Below are 15,949 nucleotides of genomic sequence, written 5' to 3'. Positions count from 1 at the left end.
ATTGAAAGAAAAAAATGAAAAGTAATAAATTCATAATAAAAGAAATATGCACATAAAAAGGACCTAAAGAGTGAACATAAAATAATTTTTTTTATATGGGTTGTTAATATAGCGAGCAACCCCCAAGAGTTCTACCAAAATTAAATAATTGCATCTTAGTTAATCTTTAACGTCATCTTGATCTTGCAATTAATTAATTAAATATAAAGACTATTTCGTCACCGACTTTCTGAAAATCGAGTAATAGGATCTATGCCTCAGCACGACACAAGGGTCGAAATTTTTGCCTCAGGATTTTCTTCCACATGGACAGAGTAATTCAGTATGCATTAGCTGTAAACGAGTTGTAATATTTTTCAGATCATAGCATGCCAGCAGTCGTGTGACTGCCGGAAATGCTGAATATTGCCGGCCGGCCGGCCTGTGCTTGGGTCCGGCGGATTAGCCAGGTGTTTTTTCTTCATTTTTTTAGTTTTTAACTAATTAAATCGAGTTAGATACTTATTCAAGCTAAAGCTTTCGGTAAATTTCATTCAAACCCCATAAAATTTGGTGTGATTACAAACACATATATATTAGATCTAAAATTACAATTATTTCCTTTGAGTTTTACATAACATTTACTAACACGATCGGGATAGAGTAAGAGTATTTTAATACTCTAATGGGATCCTACCGAACGGAGTTACAAGCAAGATGGAACAAACCTCAGATGGGATGATTGTAATCTTCACTCTAACAAGTTCAAACTTTAGGGGGCGTCAATGTAATTACTCTAAAGTTTTTCTAACTTGTGCCCTAGCCTTTGGAAGATAAAATTATAAGTATAGAATATTCTACGGACACCTTTTGGGTGACGTTTAATGTAACTCAGACAGAATTATACTAATAAGAAACTAATCTTCAATCTCTTGTCCCTCGCAGTTACTTTCTTTTTTATATTTTTCTCACACATATAGTATTTTTCTAATTTTCTTTTGGTTTTAAGGCTGCCAAAGGTCTAAGATCAGGCCTAGAGGGCTACAAAGGCCTGGAAGCTGGGCAGAACATTCAATTTGAGTTTCAAGAAGATCTTGAGAGAACAAACTTTGAAGGAACAAAAATCATAGCCTGAGTTGACAGTGTGAATCAGCTGATCTGCGGGCTTTTACATTCATGATTCAAATGGTCCACCAATTTCATTCTCATCATCATCACCAAATATAAAATCTATGGACCACATGCATTCCAACTGCATGCATGTGGATATATGTACTTATTTTTTATGCAACAAGTTACAAGTGTGTCTATGTGTGCAGAAACTCTAGCGATATTGCCAAAAGAAAACTACAGGCTTTATTTATTAGGTCTTCCCCATTTCCCTTTCATTTTCACCTCATTTAAAATCATGGCTACCAAGCCTGGAAATGTTCATTGAAGTTAATACAAGCATCGGATAAGATCGCAGCATGGATTTTGGTAAAGGTCGTAATGTCAGAGGAATCATCACAGTTAGACATAAGGGCGTGTTCAATACATCTACACCGCAAAATTGATTTGAATGGAACGAAAATGACATACGTGGCAGAATCATAACCATAAAATACAACCCTTCACATGACAAGAAAATTTAAGATTAGCCCTTTGAGTAGTTTACTGTTAAAAGTACGTTTCATTCAGCTGTTAGAAGTAGATGTAGACGTACAATGTGAAATTTCAGCATTCGTCGACGTTAAGATAGTCCTATTCTAGCTACCTTAACCAAACACTCATAGGGAAAAGTTGAAAACTAAAACCATCAATACCTCAACAAACCAAACTAACCTATTAAGACCACATCCTTTGAATCCCAAAGAAGCTGTAGAAGTGGAATCGTGATTGTCCGAATTCCCATTGCCCAACTTGGACTTGGAAATAAGATGAGTCTCATATTTCATGACTTTTTCTTCACATTGTTTTACCCCAAAGGGTGCATAACCTGCTCTTACCAATCCAATGGAATAGCAGAGATTTGGGTTCCCCCAGGCCCCGAATCGCCTCCCCATTTTTCCATAAAACCAATCTGAGAATTTAAGCTCACCTGTCAGATTATTTCCATGAAGGTAAATTGCACTTACATTTGGCAGACTTGCAAGCTTTTGGGGGATATTCCCTGTGAGCTGGTTATCGTTGAGGCCCAAGAATCTCAGCCCTTTTAACTCTGCAATGGACTCAGGGATTCCACCTGTCAAGCTCATATTTGACAGGTCCAATGCAGTTAGGCCCCTCATGTTTTGCCATTCAAGACTCATTATTTCTCCACCGGTGGGATTGTTTGAAAGGACTAATTCTTGTAAGGAGCTCAGTTCTTGAAGTGATTGAGTCAATGCACCTGATAATCTGTTGTTGCTGAGGTCCAAAAGTGTTAAGTTCTTTAGATTTCCAAACTCTAGTGGGATCTTTCCCGCTAGCTGGTTGTTGCTCAAATCAAGCTTCAGCAGTGAATTCAACCCTCCAAAAGTCATAGGCAAGAAGCCAGAGAGTGAATTTCTACTCATATCAAGAATCAAGAGACGATTAAGCCCTCCAAAACTATCTGGGATTCTACCCTTAAATGCGTTGGCAGCAAGGTTCAAACGTCGCAAGTTTATCAAGGTCCCAATACTTTCCGGTAGTTCACCAGTTAGTCCATTTTCCATTAGTACCAAGGACTGAAGATTTCTGAGCAGTCCAAAAGCTACAGGAATTTCTCCTGTGAGGCCTGGATTCGATCGAAACTCTAGTGACTCTAAACTCTCCGCAAGAACTTCCCAATTCGTACTAGGAACTGATACGGGACGCTGGTTTGGTGAGACAAAGCAATTGAAGAATGAAAGAGATCTTAGGTGCCTTAGTGCAAACAAATGGGAGCTAAATTCCACATTTTGAGCACAACTGAGGGAGTTATCATGAACTGGTCCAATACTCAAATCAGTCACATACCAAAAGCCATCAAAAAGATCACAAGAAACACCCTGTGGAAGAACAAAACAATTGAAGATTTACTATCAACAAATCTGAAAATTATGGTATAAAAATTGTAACTAGCAATTTGCAGATTCTATCCTCTGAAGTACATGTGTTGAAGAAAAAATATTAATAATAACATGAAAATAAACATGAGACTAACGAGTCTCGAATGCATGAGTTCAAACTAACAATGGAGAGGAACACAAGCAAAAGATCTTTATTCAGTCTAGACACAATGCTTCACAAAGAGTATTGCTAGAAATAGGCATGGATTTGAGAAGCTATGTAGAGTGGGAATACCAAAAAATGAGAAACGACAAAGTTATAGTTGAAAAACTATCCAATTTGCTTTACACATTGATGCCTTGATGGGCTATAACAGTCAAAAGGAAAAAGGAAAAACAGATAACGCCTGCTTTTTAACTAGTAACCTCTATGATTTATATTTGACAACTCTGCCAACTGATCGAAATCCTAAGTAGCATTCCACTTTTCATTCCAAGAATCTTGAGATGAGAGAAAGACTCAACAACATACTCAGATTTAACTGAAAAAAACATAAAACATTAACAGAGAAGAAGTGAAAGGTATTCTCGTAATATAAGTTTAAAACGGTCTTGTGGGGAGGAAATTATTCACCTGTATAGGTGTCCAACCACAAGGATCTGGATAAAGATCTGAACCATTCCACCATTTGCCTACAAAACCTTGAATAGCTGAATACAGCGCCTCTTGCTCTGTTCTTTTCATTGGAGCTCCCAAACTTTCATCTTCTCCATTGCATGGTGCACTCAGATAAAATATGCAGAGAACAAGAATGGAGAAACTCATATATTTGAGCTTTTTCATGGCGGTTTTAAGCCCAAAAAAGTGTTGGAGTCACACTGGAAAAGAAATTTGCCAGAGCCAAGAACCAGCAATCAAGAAACAAACCAACCAAAGGAAATGTACAGAATTTGGCTCCAAGAAAACAGCTCTTTTATATATCTCCACAAACAAGATTACCCTATTAGTTAAATTACTTGCATGAGCTGGAAAGCTACCAAGAACGTAAAGATGGAGGCAAATTTTCAAATATGAAAAGTGTATCAATCTATCCCAGCTATCCTCTCAGAGAACTCAATGCTGACACTTAACAAGTATAAGGATCCTACGGAACCAAATCAGAAAGAGGAAGTGAAGATTGACATTACAACCAAATTCACAAGCTGAGACGCTCTTTCATGGTAGTGTTTATAGCAAGGCTAAGGTAGTAAATGAACTAATGAAGTGTAGACAGTAGGCTGTAGAGTAGCAGAGGTAGCAGAAGACTTAGCTCTAGGGTGTCTTTTGCAGCTGAAAAAGCTAAGAAAACACAGTTATCAGTGCAAAGAAATAAAAGGCAATTATGGTAATGTCAATAATAAGATCAGAGCAGTGGAAGCTGATGGAGAAAGGCAGCTAAAATTCTACTCCAAAGGACTCTATCGCCAAAAGGGTCTCCATGATTTCCCTTTTATCAATGGAAAAAGACTGATTCTGATCAGTAATGAATGAAATTATCTTTACCAGGACAAGAAAAAAAGAAAAGAAAAAGGAAATGTAGAGAAACAAAGAGATGGTATTAATGTTTAAGCAGTTGAGAAATTTATGGTTGGATTTATTTAGATCTCTGATTAAAGGTTTTGTAGGGAGATGGTGGGGTTGTAGGGGGACCATTTTGCATAACGAAAGTGAAGATGGGCATATAAATTCATGCAAGACAAAGGTAGTTTTTGTCTCTGGGTAGCTTGTTCTCACCTTTTGGGCTGTTGGGTTTTAAACAGATTGCTGTGATGGAAAGGACAAAAGAGTGGGCATGGAGATGGAGAGCTATGAAATTTAGGCAACTATTTTTCCGGCTAATTATGGCCTTCAATTAATTACCATTCATTATACGCCCCAAGTAGTGTCAATTCCACTCAAAAAAATTCAAAAGAAATTAATATTGCATGGTCTTTAATTGAGTTTTATTTGTTATAAATATAATCTATTGTTCAGAAACAAAGGTTCTATATAATTCTATCACTAAGATGTTATAATATAAAATCTTTCAAAACAAAGTGACGGTCCCACTTAAGTTACATTACGTTGTTCCCAACAATTTTAACACAACAAAACTTTCAAACACTAATCCTTTCTATGTTGTTTGATGATATTCATAATGCTAGTTGAACAATTCAGAATTGTATATAAACACCGATACATATACATTTGTGTCTGTGTGTTTTTTATGCATGTCTATTTCATACAGAAAAAAACAGAGTCTGTGTACAGTGTGTTGGAAGGAGAGGGGACCAAAGAGATAAATGTAGTATAATGAGGAGTTAATGGAAGTTGGATGGTTTTGGTTGGTTTTAAGAGTTTAGGACCACCCAAAGTGAGCTTTGGAGAAAGCAAAAAGCTTATAGCTATCCCACTCTACTCTCTTCTCTTCTTGCCAGCCTCAACAACCTGAATGGTCATTTTCTCCACTTGGTCCATTTTCCTAATCCCATTCCTCTCTCACAAAATATACTAATAATCAAACAAATTTTTCCCCTTAATTCTTTGAGATTTATGCTTGCTTTCATGCTCAGTTGAGATGTATGTTTTGTTCAAAAACAATTTTGCATAAATCTTCAGGAGTGCAAGATTAGTTGTTCCAGATGAGTAGGTTCCCTTATGGTCATTAATTAAGCCCCATATGAATAGGCTACAAGTTTGGACCACATATGAATGAGAAATCATAGCCTATTATGATTGGAGTGCTGTGCTGGAGATTTGCATTTTAGTGAGAAAATCTAAAATTCAGAAGAAAAGGTAATGGCGTTGCACCATAAACGAGGTTTCTGATGCTAAGTTGTCCCTCTCTTGTCTTCAATTATAGAGTTGAGACATAATCATTAGCTTTATGAGGTATAATTTTGGACATAAAACGGCTAACATTGACAACCCTTTCACCCATAGGTTGCTAAGAATTGATTGATCTTGGTCCGGTAAAGAAAACAGTGAAAATTCAATTATTGAAACAGCAAATGTGATAACCTGATTATAGAGCTAATTATACTTGGAAGGGTTCTAAAAGAAAAAGAGACCCTGACAATTAAGAATCCTCTGATTTTCCTACTGGTAATACACAACATCTCGACAACTAAAGTTCTAATGAACTGGCATGCTAAAAGAATACAAGTGTTCCCTTTCCACCTTTGCAAACCACAGGAGATGTAAAGTATCACGATGTGAAGAATGTCCAAAGCTTCCTAGTTATGGAAGCCTCACCAAGATTCTCGTCTCCATCATCATCGTCTTCATTGTCATCATCTTCTTCTACAATGTGCAATGTACTGTCATGCTCATCATCATTGTACTTTGGAGTACCATTCACCTCCTCACTCAAATCTACATACTCCGCTGATTTTGCAGCATCAGCATTTTCATCAATGTTGGCTTCCGATGTCTGAAACTGGATTTACAGCATGCAAGAAATATAAGGAATGAATTAACTGAGTTATGTATCACAAAGGCACTATAGCAAAAGGGATGAGAAGACTTACCCGGACTACTCTATCAGTCGAGACAATGTGTGTTTTCACAGTTTTATAAGAAGCAACCTGCACTAGTTCCACAGGGTTGCCATTCTGACTGGTGACTTCTTCTGGTGGTGCGGAAGTAATTTCAGTCTCCGGCGATACAATAGCATTACCAACTTCTTTATCTGTTTTTCTCACGCTGTCCATAGAAGCAGTGACGTCCTTGCCCTTACTGAACAAAAAACATCGAGTATTTAGCCAAACAAATGGCTAATCTTATGAAGAAATAACAGGCTGCAATTACAAGTCTAGCTGGTTCAACTGGCTGTTCTTCAGACTTCGATGCAACTTTGAGCAAAGAGGTTCTCAAATTTATCCAACCATATTATGATTCAAAAAGCAAGTTTGTCACATTAGGAGTTTGAAGGGCCCAAATTATACAAAATTCCTTCAATTTTTCATATATGAAATTACTGGGAACGAGTTTTACACGACGCCAATGGCATCAAGGCCCTCAGATCTTTTTCCACATAACACTTTCTGGGAAATGGAAATGCAGATGGATATAAATAAACAAATAGTTTCACTCACCAAAAGGTAAAGAATTCTACATCGCAAGGATATTAAGAGGCAGCAAAAAATTGCACCCATAGATTATTGAGTAATGCAACAGGGATCTAGATTAGTTCTCAAGTATTTTCAGAAAAAAAATTCAATTGATTGAATAAAATAATCAATGAGGAAGCTTGTTTTCAAACAATTTGAAGCAATTTGAAGCAATCATGATATCATTTTATCAATTAAGAGATTAAGCATATTCACCAGCTCTGAACACAAACAAAAAAAGGCATCATTTGGACATACTAAAACAAGTTGCCGTTATGCTTTATGAAATGGAAACTACAGACTTACGTCCTATGACGCCGAAGATTATAACGCGGTTTCCCAGCATTTTGTATAGCTGGAGCACCCGTTTGGTGCCTTTTCCTGCGTCCACCTGCAGTCACACTTACAGAACCACCCTCACTGTCATCGGTCTCCTCTCCCCCTGTCATTTTAGAAGATTGTGCACGAGTTCGCTTTCTCGGAATCGTACTAGCTGCTTTTCCATCAAGGATGGAATCTCCACGACTTTCCTCATCCACAGAAGCAGGCGCTTCCTTATTTTGCTCCTCAGTTGGATTTACATCTCCCGAATTCCTTCTCAAGAAAGCTTCAGCATCTTCAACTACAGTTTTAACAGAACGTGTTCTGTGGACTCCACGGCTTGGTTTTCTGGTGGATTTGCGTCGACGATTCGTCAGCTCCGATTGCTGGGAATCTTCTGGAACTTCTTGTACTCCACGATCTACTTCAGGAGTACCTGATCGTCCGTGAGTCCCAACTGGCATGCTGGGGCCTCCAACATTTTCAGCAGTATTAACCAGTGTATCAGACAAAGCTTGGTCCAAGTTTTGAGAAGGCACATCTTGAACATTCTTTGTAGGAGACAAGTTGAAGATTCTTGGAGTGCACTTCTTGAGAAGCCAAGAAATACGCCCACCGGACTCTGAAGATTTAGGTTCATTCTCACCAGGAGTTTTCTTAGCATTCGCTTCATATGAAGCAACCTTTTCCAAAAGTTCTTCTCCCAATGCCTGAAGTGGAGAGGCCTCCTTGTCATCTAGTTCCGTGATGTGAAGGTCAGATAGCAAATAATCCCCCGCCATATCCCCACAATTTTGGCAACTTTTCAGTGTCTCAACAAATGAAACAAATCGGCTTCTCTCCTTGATGAATTGCTGCCGCTGCAACTTCAGCTTTTGGCTTAAAGCTCCAAGTTCATTAATATCCTTGTGCATTTCTAGCTGCTGCTCTTCCAGCTGCCGCTTATTCAGTGCAATATTCTGTTTGTCCTTCTCCAATCTGTTCCTTTCTAACCTCATGTCATCCATCTCCCTCTGGACCACTTCCTTCATATGACCAATATGGCTATGCTCTTTCTCAATCTTCTCCTCAAGTGCTCTTTCTCTTTCCTGCAGAGTTTTCTCTATTTCCTCTTGCTTATTCAGCATATCTGCCTCAAGATCCCTTCTACGAGTCTCAAAATCATGAAGTAACTTGTTATGCTCATCTCGAGCTTTTTCCGATAGCATGGACTGCTCATGCTTCATTCTGGCTTCAAAAGATTCTTTCTCAAGTTTAAGAGCCTCCAACTCTCTCTTAATGTAAGCCTCAGTGGCAATTTTATCCTCTTTCAATTGTTTTTCTCCAGAGGATTTCAATTTATCAATCATCTTTTTCTCTTGCTCGAGGAGTTCTAAATCTTTAGTAAGCTCTGCTCTCTTTTCATCAAGAGCCTCCCACTCTTCCTCAAATTTCTTCCTGTCTTGCTTTAGGTCATCACTTTTCTTATAAAGCAAATCAGTCTGATGTTTGTACCTCTCTATCTCCTGTTTCAGTTCCTGTATCATATGGTTGTGCTCCTTCCTCTCTTCTTCAGTAATCCTAAGCTTTTCAGTTGCATCATGAATTTGCAACTCCTTCTGACTAATCTCAGCTTTCATCTTCTCAAGCTCCTCTTTGAGGTTTTGCAGACTCTCTTTGTCAGAAACTACTTCTCTCCTCAGCAAGTCTAGATTTTTCTGCTCCAATTTGAGGGCCTTCTCTTTTTCCTTCAGACCTTTAAACTTTAATTCAATCTCCTTCTCTTTCTCCTTAATCCTATCCGACTTCTTTTCCAGCGCTTGCTCCTGTTTCTTCAATTTTTCCTCCATATGGTTTATTTCACTCTCCTTCTCATCCAAGTTATCAAGTTTGACTTTAGTCTCCTCCTCAAACAACTTTCTTTTCTCATCCATTTCCATTTCAAACTCCTGCTTTTTTATTTCCAAAGCAGATCTGTGTTCGTCAAGGATGTTCTGAATCTCCACCTATAAATATGAGATATCTTGGGGTCAATTTTGAGGTCAAAAACGAAATAACAGCCAGCTCTAGAACTCAGAACTATTTGTACAGCAGCATTACAAGTTAGACTTCAAACTCACACTAAAAAACTCCATGAACAGATAACAAAAATTAGGAAACAAAATTGCATAAATAGGGAAAATCCATTAAACAATTATAAGCAGTCTCGCCTTCTTATAATCCGTTTCTGTTATAAATGAATTTCCATCGAACACCACTTGAAAGTTTAACAACAAGAAAACATAATTACATGTCCTACATCATAGTGGTTATCTCTGAAAGTTGAGTGCTTTTAAATCTCTTCCAAAAATTTTAAAATAGAAGCCAAGCAATCATTCGTCAAGGGTTAACAAACAGACAGTTAACTCTTTCTGCTGTATCATATGTACAGCCAATGAAGCAATAAAGTGATTCCAGAACCAGCAATCAGCCAACTAACAACCAACTGACAAGTGGTAAGTGGATAACCTGAATTACAACCAATCCATGTTTAAAAGGATGCTGACTAACTGGCCTACAGGCAAAAGAGTCAGCATCCTAGAATGACATGAGAAATCCTGAATCAAGGATTATTCTACCACTTCACGCAAGAACCTCGGACTATGTTGGTCAACTAATGCAGGTAAACAAAATCACAAATTCAGTAAGACACAATAAGTCTGCATGTAACTAAGAAAAAGCAACTCACTCTCTCTCTAGAGCTCAGCTTCTCCGTCAACGCAATTAACTCCTTCTCCTTCATCTCTAGATTACTTGTGAGAGATTCAGCTTTCTGCAAAGAAGTAAACAAAATGAAACATCTGTAGATACTTATAATCATGCCCTGGATAATTCAGAAACTCACTTCCTCTTTTACAATTAGGTCGGCAAGTCTTTTATTCACTTCCTCTTCTTTCTTCTTCAGGGCCAAACTTTCCAACTCAAGTTTCGTTTGTTCTTCTGCGAGTTCCCTCTCTTTCTCCTTGAACATCCTATTGAGTTCATTTACCTTTTCCTCTCTGTCATTAATATGTCTCCGATTCTGACAAAGTCTCTCTTCCCCTTCCTGCAGCTTCCTTTCCCACTCTCGCATATCTTCTTTATGCTTTAAGAAAGTTGCTTCATGTGCATCTCGCCTGGCAAAAGATGAAAAGGGAAAATATAAACAAATGAGCTACATCCAATATATCAAAACAAGTGGGCTCATCTCTAGCGAGAGAATCATACTCAGTATTAAAGGACATGCGCTCCCTCTTAAGAACACTTTCACGTGTTTCGACCTCCTGCAATTTCCTCTCCAATTCTAAACTCTTCCTACTTGCCTCAGCAAGCTTGGCTTCGGCAGCAACCAACTTTTGTTGCACATCCAAAGACCTATCCTGAACTCCAGCCACCATATCATTTGCATCAGCCAGCTTAGTCTGAGATGTTATCTTGACTTTCTCATTCTCTGAACGTATTTCACGCAGGGACCTCTCAAGCTACAGAAGGTAAAATTGAGCCATAAGGATAACTCGCATATATAGGATTTACAATCATCAAAATATGCAAATTATCTAAATCCACAAAGAAGTACTGGAATTGCACTTCGCCAGCCATGTGAAAATGCAATGCCCTCATAGAAAAATGCATCACTTATCTTCTGCCCCATCATTATTCCCTGTTTGTTAGTTCAAGTTAGCAAAGAACCAACATTGATTCAACTCTGACACAGCCCTTCAACATCATGAAACAGCTATTGTCAGGCCGACCACCAAGAGATGCAATAGAAAGATCCATCCTCTTATTCAACCAATCACGTCCTATTAAAAATGCTTAAAGGCCACAATATATAAGTTTATAGTTTTCTTGTCTAACAGTGACCAATTTTTTCTACTCATAGAAGATTCAATCATAAGTCCTGTCAGCCATCTTTCTACAAAAAAATAGCATAAGACATCGTGTGTCAAAGAAATGAAACAGGTTAAGATGCTACCAGTTTTAGATTGACAAAATAACCTACTTAGCAGGACAATCACAATGAAGCCACAGGTACGGCAACCAATTAATATTCAACAAATGATGCCATAAGAGTGTTAATTCTCCAAACAAGGATAAAAATTTCAGCTTCAAACCCTAGCGGACACCATTTTCAGCAAGATCACTCAACTCAATTATCTTTTGTCTCTTCCAAGAAATTATTTAGTAAGCATCACCGCTATCCAAGGGAAACAATACAGTCCGTCAACCAAACTGAAGAAAAAAGAGAAAGGAAACTTATCTGCTAATGGGGATTTATCTTCAAGGATAGCATGACACATAATGAGACCTCTTAACCATAGTCAATGGGCAAGAGAAGAAATAAACAATCACATATCAAAATGCATATGCAGAAGAAAATATATCACCTCAGTCACACACTGCCTCTCAACATCCAAAGCTTTTCTCAAGTTTGTTTCTCGCTCCTCCACTTGAGCAACTGCAATTAAGTGAGCCGCCTTTTCACGTTTGAGGACCTCCTGCGCTTCTAGAAGAGATTCCTGAAGTTCTTCATGTTTTGAAGTCCACTCTTTTTTCTCAATTAGAAGTAATCCCATATTATACTGGTAATCAAAGAGCTGCCAAAACAAAAAAAGGAACAAATACTAAATTGAAGACTCAAATCCATACCATGTCTTAATGAACTTTAAATAAAGACAATTGAACTCAATGAGGATTTATCAAGGTATTGTTCCTGCAGAATATGCCTTATTTCCTACTTGGAGTTGCCTAGCAAGACAAAACTTGCTAACACACACGGAGACTCATTAATACTTTCAATTTTCTAAACTTGGACATTGTCAGCACACATGAAATGTCATGACACTTGAGCAAATGCTAAAGAATAAATTTTATTTGGAAAACCAATTTGAGGGCTCAACCACAACACAAACTTCAAGGAGAGAGGAAAAATTAAGAAAAGGTTTAAATAACTGGCAAAACCATATTGGAAAAGTACATCCAAGACTTGGTACACCCAGATGCGAACTGAAATATAATCTTGCCACTTCCAAAAGGCTTGGTCTTGGTGAATTCGATCCACTATTATAACCTGCCTAACTAAGAAATATGGAATTGCAAAACAACTAAATTACTGATAATTTATTTCATTCTTGGAATTATTACTTCATCCATGATTAACTCTTGTCTCAAGTACTTGTTACAGAACAATTAGAAATACAAACGATAAACTTTGATTTCCATATACTGGTTCATATCCTCACTTCCTAGGCTGTTAGTCTTTTACCGTAAAGTAGTTAAACAAATACTTATGTTCTAAATATAACATGCAACCCAAAGCAAGCATGATACATGAATCAATGTGATAACTAGAACAATCACCCAGACACCCACACAAAACTAAAGACAAATACTAAGATATACCCAAAAATATGGGTCTAGAAGGTCAATTAAATGTCACTGAACGAGCAGCAACTAGGGCCATCACACAGCAAACTCCATTGATGTACCTCAGCCCTACTCATGTAAGGAATATACAGCTTATTTAACACTTGAGCAACCAAAGAACAGTAAACTATAGAAAAGACACAAGTGACTGAAATTCCATCAAGTGAGTATGTATAAAGTTTGAAAACAAATTACATTTAAGTAATGATTTGACAACTTCTTACCAGATCATAAAGAAGCAATTTCTAACAAGCTACTTAGCACTTTGACCTACCTGGATCTACCTTTACGAATAATATTAAAAAATATAAACTCGATCATTTGATCTTGAACCAACTGATGTACGATCAAATGTTAAGCCAGGCATGCTAACATCTAGCCGAACTTCAGCATGCACTGAAACACCAACAAATCTAATTATGCAAATGCTAGCTTACAAGAAAGAGGTAAATACAAGGTGAGAGTGACCTTCAAATCCCATGAGTTTTCTCCCAAAAAAATTCCTCTCTACTCTACCCCTTCTCTGCGGTCAGAGTGGCGTAAGTTACAAGTGAGAAGGGAGGTCAATCATTCAGAGAGCATATTACATTAGTCAGGCAATAAGCTTGTGTGAAATCTAGGAGGTTTTTTCACATATGAAGTGAGGTCCACAAATTTGAGAAACACGGAAAGAAAAACTGATAATGACTTGGGTAAAGAAGCAACCAGAGATAATATCGACACAATCAACAAAGCCACTAAGGTCATAACAAGATATGGAGAGCAAAAGAAATAGATACACAAAATTATGTCAATGAATGAAAGTTGCACTTCAATGTTCATTCCTCGTGGAATGGTGATCAACAACTATGATATAAGAAGACAAAAGAATGCTCTCCATTGGACAAGTACGTAAAAAGCACAACTAACATCTTCCCTTCATTCTTCTTGTCAAAGTACAGGACTGAGAACTATAATATCCAATCACTCAAAAAGAAGCTGAATAACCGCAAAATGAGGAAGAAGGGGAACACACTGAAGATGGAGGCAAGGACTGAGTATTTAATTCATTGATATTTCTGAAATCTATGTTCATATTGGGGTTCACATAGAGATTTCATAACTAAAAATATATACTATAAATGCAAGATCCTTGAGTTTATCCAAAAAATGCAAAATTTTCCCAAAGATGCTGCACCAACAAAACGTGCTGGAATTATTAATATATTTCTGAAGCAAGTCACGTAAACTTTGAGGGAGAGGACCACATGGCTCATGTGGTAGGTGATTATTATGCCGAGCTTATAATTCTCCATTTTACCATTTTATAATGTCATTAAGCAACATCGTTGTTATATCAGTTGGCATACAACAAGGACACTAAGTCCCTAATAAGAGCCACGGTATCAAGAACTTTGTTTAGTTGATGAAATACAAAAAGGCAGCACTTGCTAGCAGGAAACTACTTGTGGCGCTGCATAACTGTATAGATCTTCCATCACAATTTTCCCTTAACATGTCCATTACCATCTGGCTCCAGTTTCTACAAAAGTTTCAGGATTGACCACAATAACATCCATAAAGAAAATTACACGATTAAAAGAGAGAGGTATACTTAGCCAGATAGCATAACGTGACCATTAAAACAAAATAAACGAAACCCACATGTAAAAGAGAAAACTTTGAAAACTTGAACAAGGAAAAGTTACAAAAGTCCAGAAGAACTAAAGCTTTTCTCCTTCTAACCTCTCTTTCAAGCCTTTCAAGCCTCTCCTTCAGCGCCTCCCGATCACGCCTCTCCAACGCCGCCTCATCCAACAACCCCACCTCCCGAAACCTCCTCCAATCCTCCATATTCTCCACATCAGCTGCATTCCCGTTGTCACTCAACAAGCTCGTCGGCGGCGGTGGCGGAGGGCCGTCAACAAAAGCCACCATTTTGTTCTTCCCAGTAGGGTTCGGCGTCCCACGCACTTCACTCTTGGGTGTCATGGCCGGCCCCGGCCACTGCCTTTTCGGAGTAAACATCGCTGCTTTTATTTCTCAATTAAATATGAGAAATTGGTTTCAATTCCAGAAGTACTAGGAAGAAACCCTAATGTAAAATCCGTATACAAAAAGGGCCAAAATAGAAAGGGGATTCACGTGTCTAGAGGTTAACAGGGTAGCGGTAATTGGGCGGAGAGAGGAAGATTACTTGCAGACGGATATTCGGGGTCCGGTGAACGGAATATCCAAATATTGTTTGCTCGGAGAACAGAGAGTGAAAGTGGAAGAAGTTCTTGTGACGCGGAATATACCTCTATTTTCAGTTGTGGGGAAAATGACTTCTGTAGAAGATTTTACATATTTACCCTCCCAACTTCAGCAAAGGGTAATTACGAGATTTTATTAACTGGTGCGAGGAATTGCTAATGCTGCACACCATGTGTCAGGCTTCTCGTTTGAATATTTTTCAATTAATTTTGAGTAGCAACCGATTAACTTTAGTAAATAATTAACTCTAAAATTTGAATAAATGAATGGGTGGGTCATATTTCAAGTATCACTTTCCATTTTTTCCTAAAATAATTGTAAATACCACATTACTAAAAAACATTATATTCCAAATATATAATAAAGCAAAATATTGTATCTTATAACTTTTATCATTTTATTTTATTTAAATACATAAATTTAACCTAAAAAACATAACTTACATTTGATGTATATATACATTGAAACTTCTAGCTTCTTTAAAATAACAGCTGTACACTTTTTAAAATTATAATTTTAATTATAACTACACTTTTTATCATATTTTTTTAATTGTAATTTTAGAAAAAGAGAATATCACACAAGTACATCTATATATAATTTATCTTAATCTTAAAAAATTTCAATATAATTTATCAAAATTGGTTCAAAATCACAAAAATTTGAAGTAGAGTTATTTGAGAAGTTGTAATTGACATAATTGCATGTAAGGCCAAAATGGTAAAATAATGGATACAAACAAAAAGGAAGTTGAGTTAAAGAAATTCCAGGTTGGGGGGTGATGGATATAAATATTCCTCTTTATTTGTTTTTTTCTTTCTGATGCAATGTTTAAGTTCTTGTTTGGTCATTGGACATAGACATAC

The 15,949-nt window shown here is 37.4% G+C and overlaps 2 protein-coding genes across 2 annotated transcripts; both read right to left on the bottom strand.

Moving 5' to 3' along the window:
- Positions 1 to 1,628: 1,628 nt before the first annotated feature.
- Positions 1,629 to 4,586, bottom strand: LOC105161418 (uncharacterized). Its single transcript, XM_011079099.3, has 2 exons — positions 3,607 to 4,586; positions 1,629 to 2,972 (listed from the first exon to the last, which is right to left on the bottom strand). Exons 1-2 carry the CDS (start codon positions 3,814 to 3,816, stop codon positions 1,749 to 1,751), a joined length of 1,434 nt encoding a protein of 477 aa, XP_011077401.1. The 5' UTR covers positions 3,817 to 4,586; the 3' UTR covers positions 1,629 to 1,748.
- Positions 4,587 to 5,964: 1,378 nt separating this feature from the next.
- On the bottom strand, positions 5,965 to 15,139 carry LOC105161409 (nuclear matrix constituent protein 1). Its single transcript, XM_011079086.3, has 8 exons — positions 14,574 to 15,139; positions 11,810 to 12,019; positions 10,650 to 10,903; positions 10,288 to 10,558; positions 10,132 to 10,215; positions 7,410 to 9,409; positions 6,522 to 6,729; positions 5,965 to 6,430 (listed from the first exon to the last, which is right to left on the bottom strand). The coding sequence occupies exons 1-8, from the start codon at positions 14,853 to 14,855 to the stop codon at positions 6,200 to 6,202; spliced, it is 3,540 nt and encodes a 1,179-aa protein (XP_011077388.1). The 5' UTR covers positions 14,856 to 15,139; the 3' UTR covers positions 5,965 to 6,199.
- Between the last annotated feature and the right edge of the window lie 810 nt (positions 15,140 to 15,949).

Source organism: Sesamum indicum, linkage group LG1 (assembly GCF_026168435.1).
Source record: "Sesamum indicum cultivar Baizhima isolate 11 linkage group LG1, ASM2616843v1, whole genome shotgun sequence".
NCBI classification, from domain to species: domain Eukaryota; kingdom Viridiplantae; phylum Streptophyta; class Magnoliopsida; order Lamiales; family Pedaliaceae; genus Sesamum; species Sesamum indicum.
The sequence above is the reverse complement of the archived record's forward strand: the minus strand, read 5'-3'. Positions and strand labels throughout refer to the sequence as shown.

Excerpts from the sequence above, each read along its gene's own strand:
- LOC105161418 (XM_011079099.3), bottom strand. The coding sequence starts at position 3,816 with ATGAAAAAGCTCAAATATATGAGTTTCTCCATTCTTGTTCTCTGCATA. Across the intron at positions 2,973-3,606 it reads GTGGTTGGACACCTATACAG|GGTGTTTCTTGTGATCTTTT; the intron begins GTGAATAATTTC and ends GTTCTTCCACAG.
- LOC105161409 (XM_011079086.3), bottom strand. The coding sequence starts at position 14,855 with ATGTTTACTCCGAAAAGGCAGTGGCCGGGGCCGGCCATGACACCCAAG. Across the intron at positions 10,559-10,649 it reads CGCATGTCCTTTAATACTGA|GCGAGATGCACATGAAGCAA; the intron begins GTATGATTCTCT and ends ATCTTTTGCCAG. Across the intron at positions 6,431-6,521 it reads CGACTGATAGAGTAGTCCGG|TTTCAGACATCGGAAGCCAA; the intron begins GTAAGTCTTCTC and ends CTGTAAATCCAG.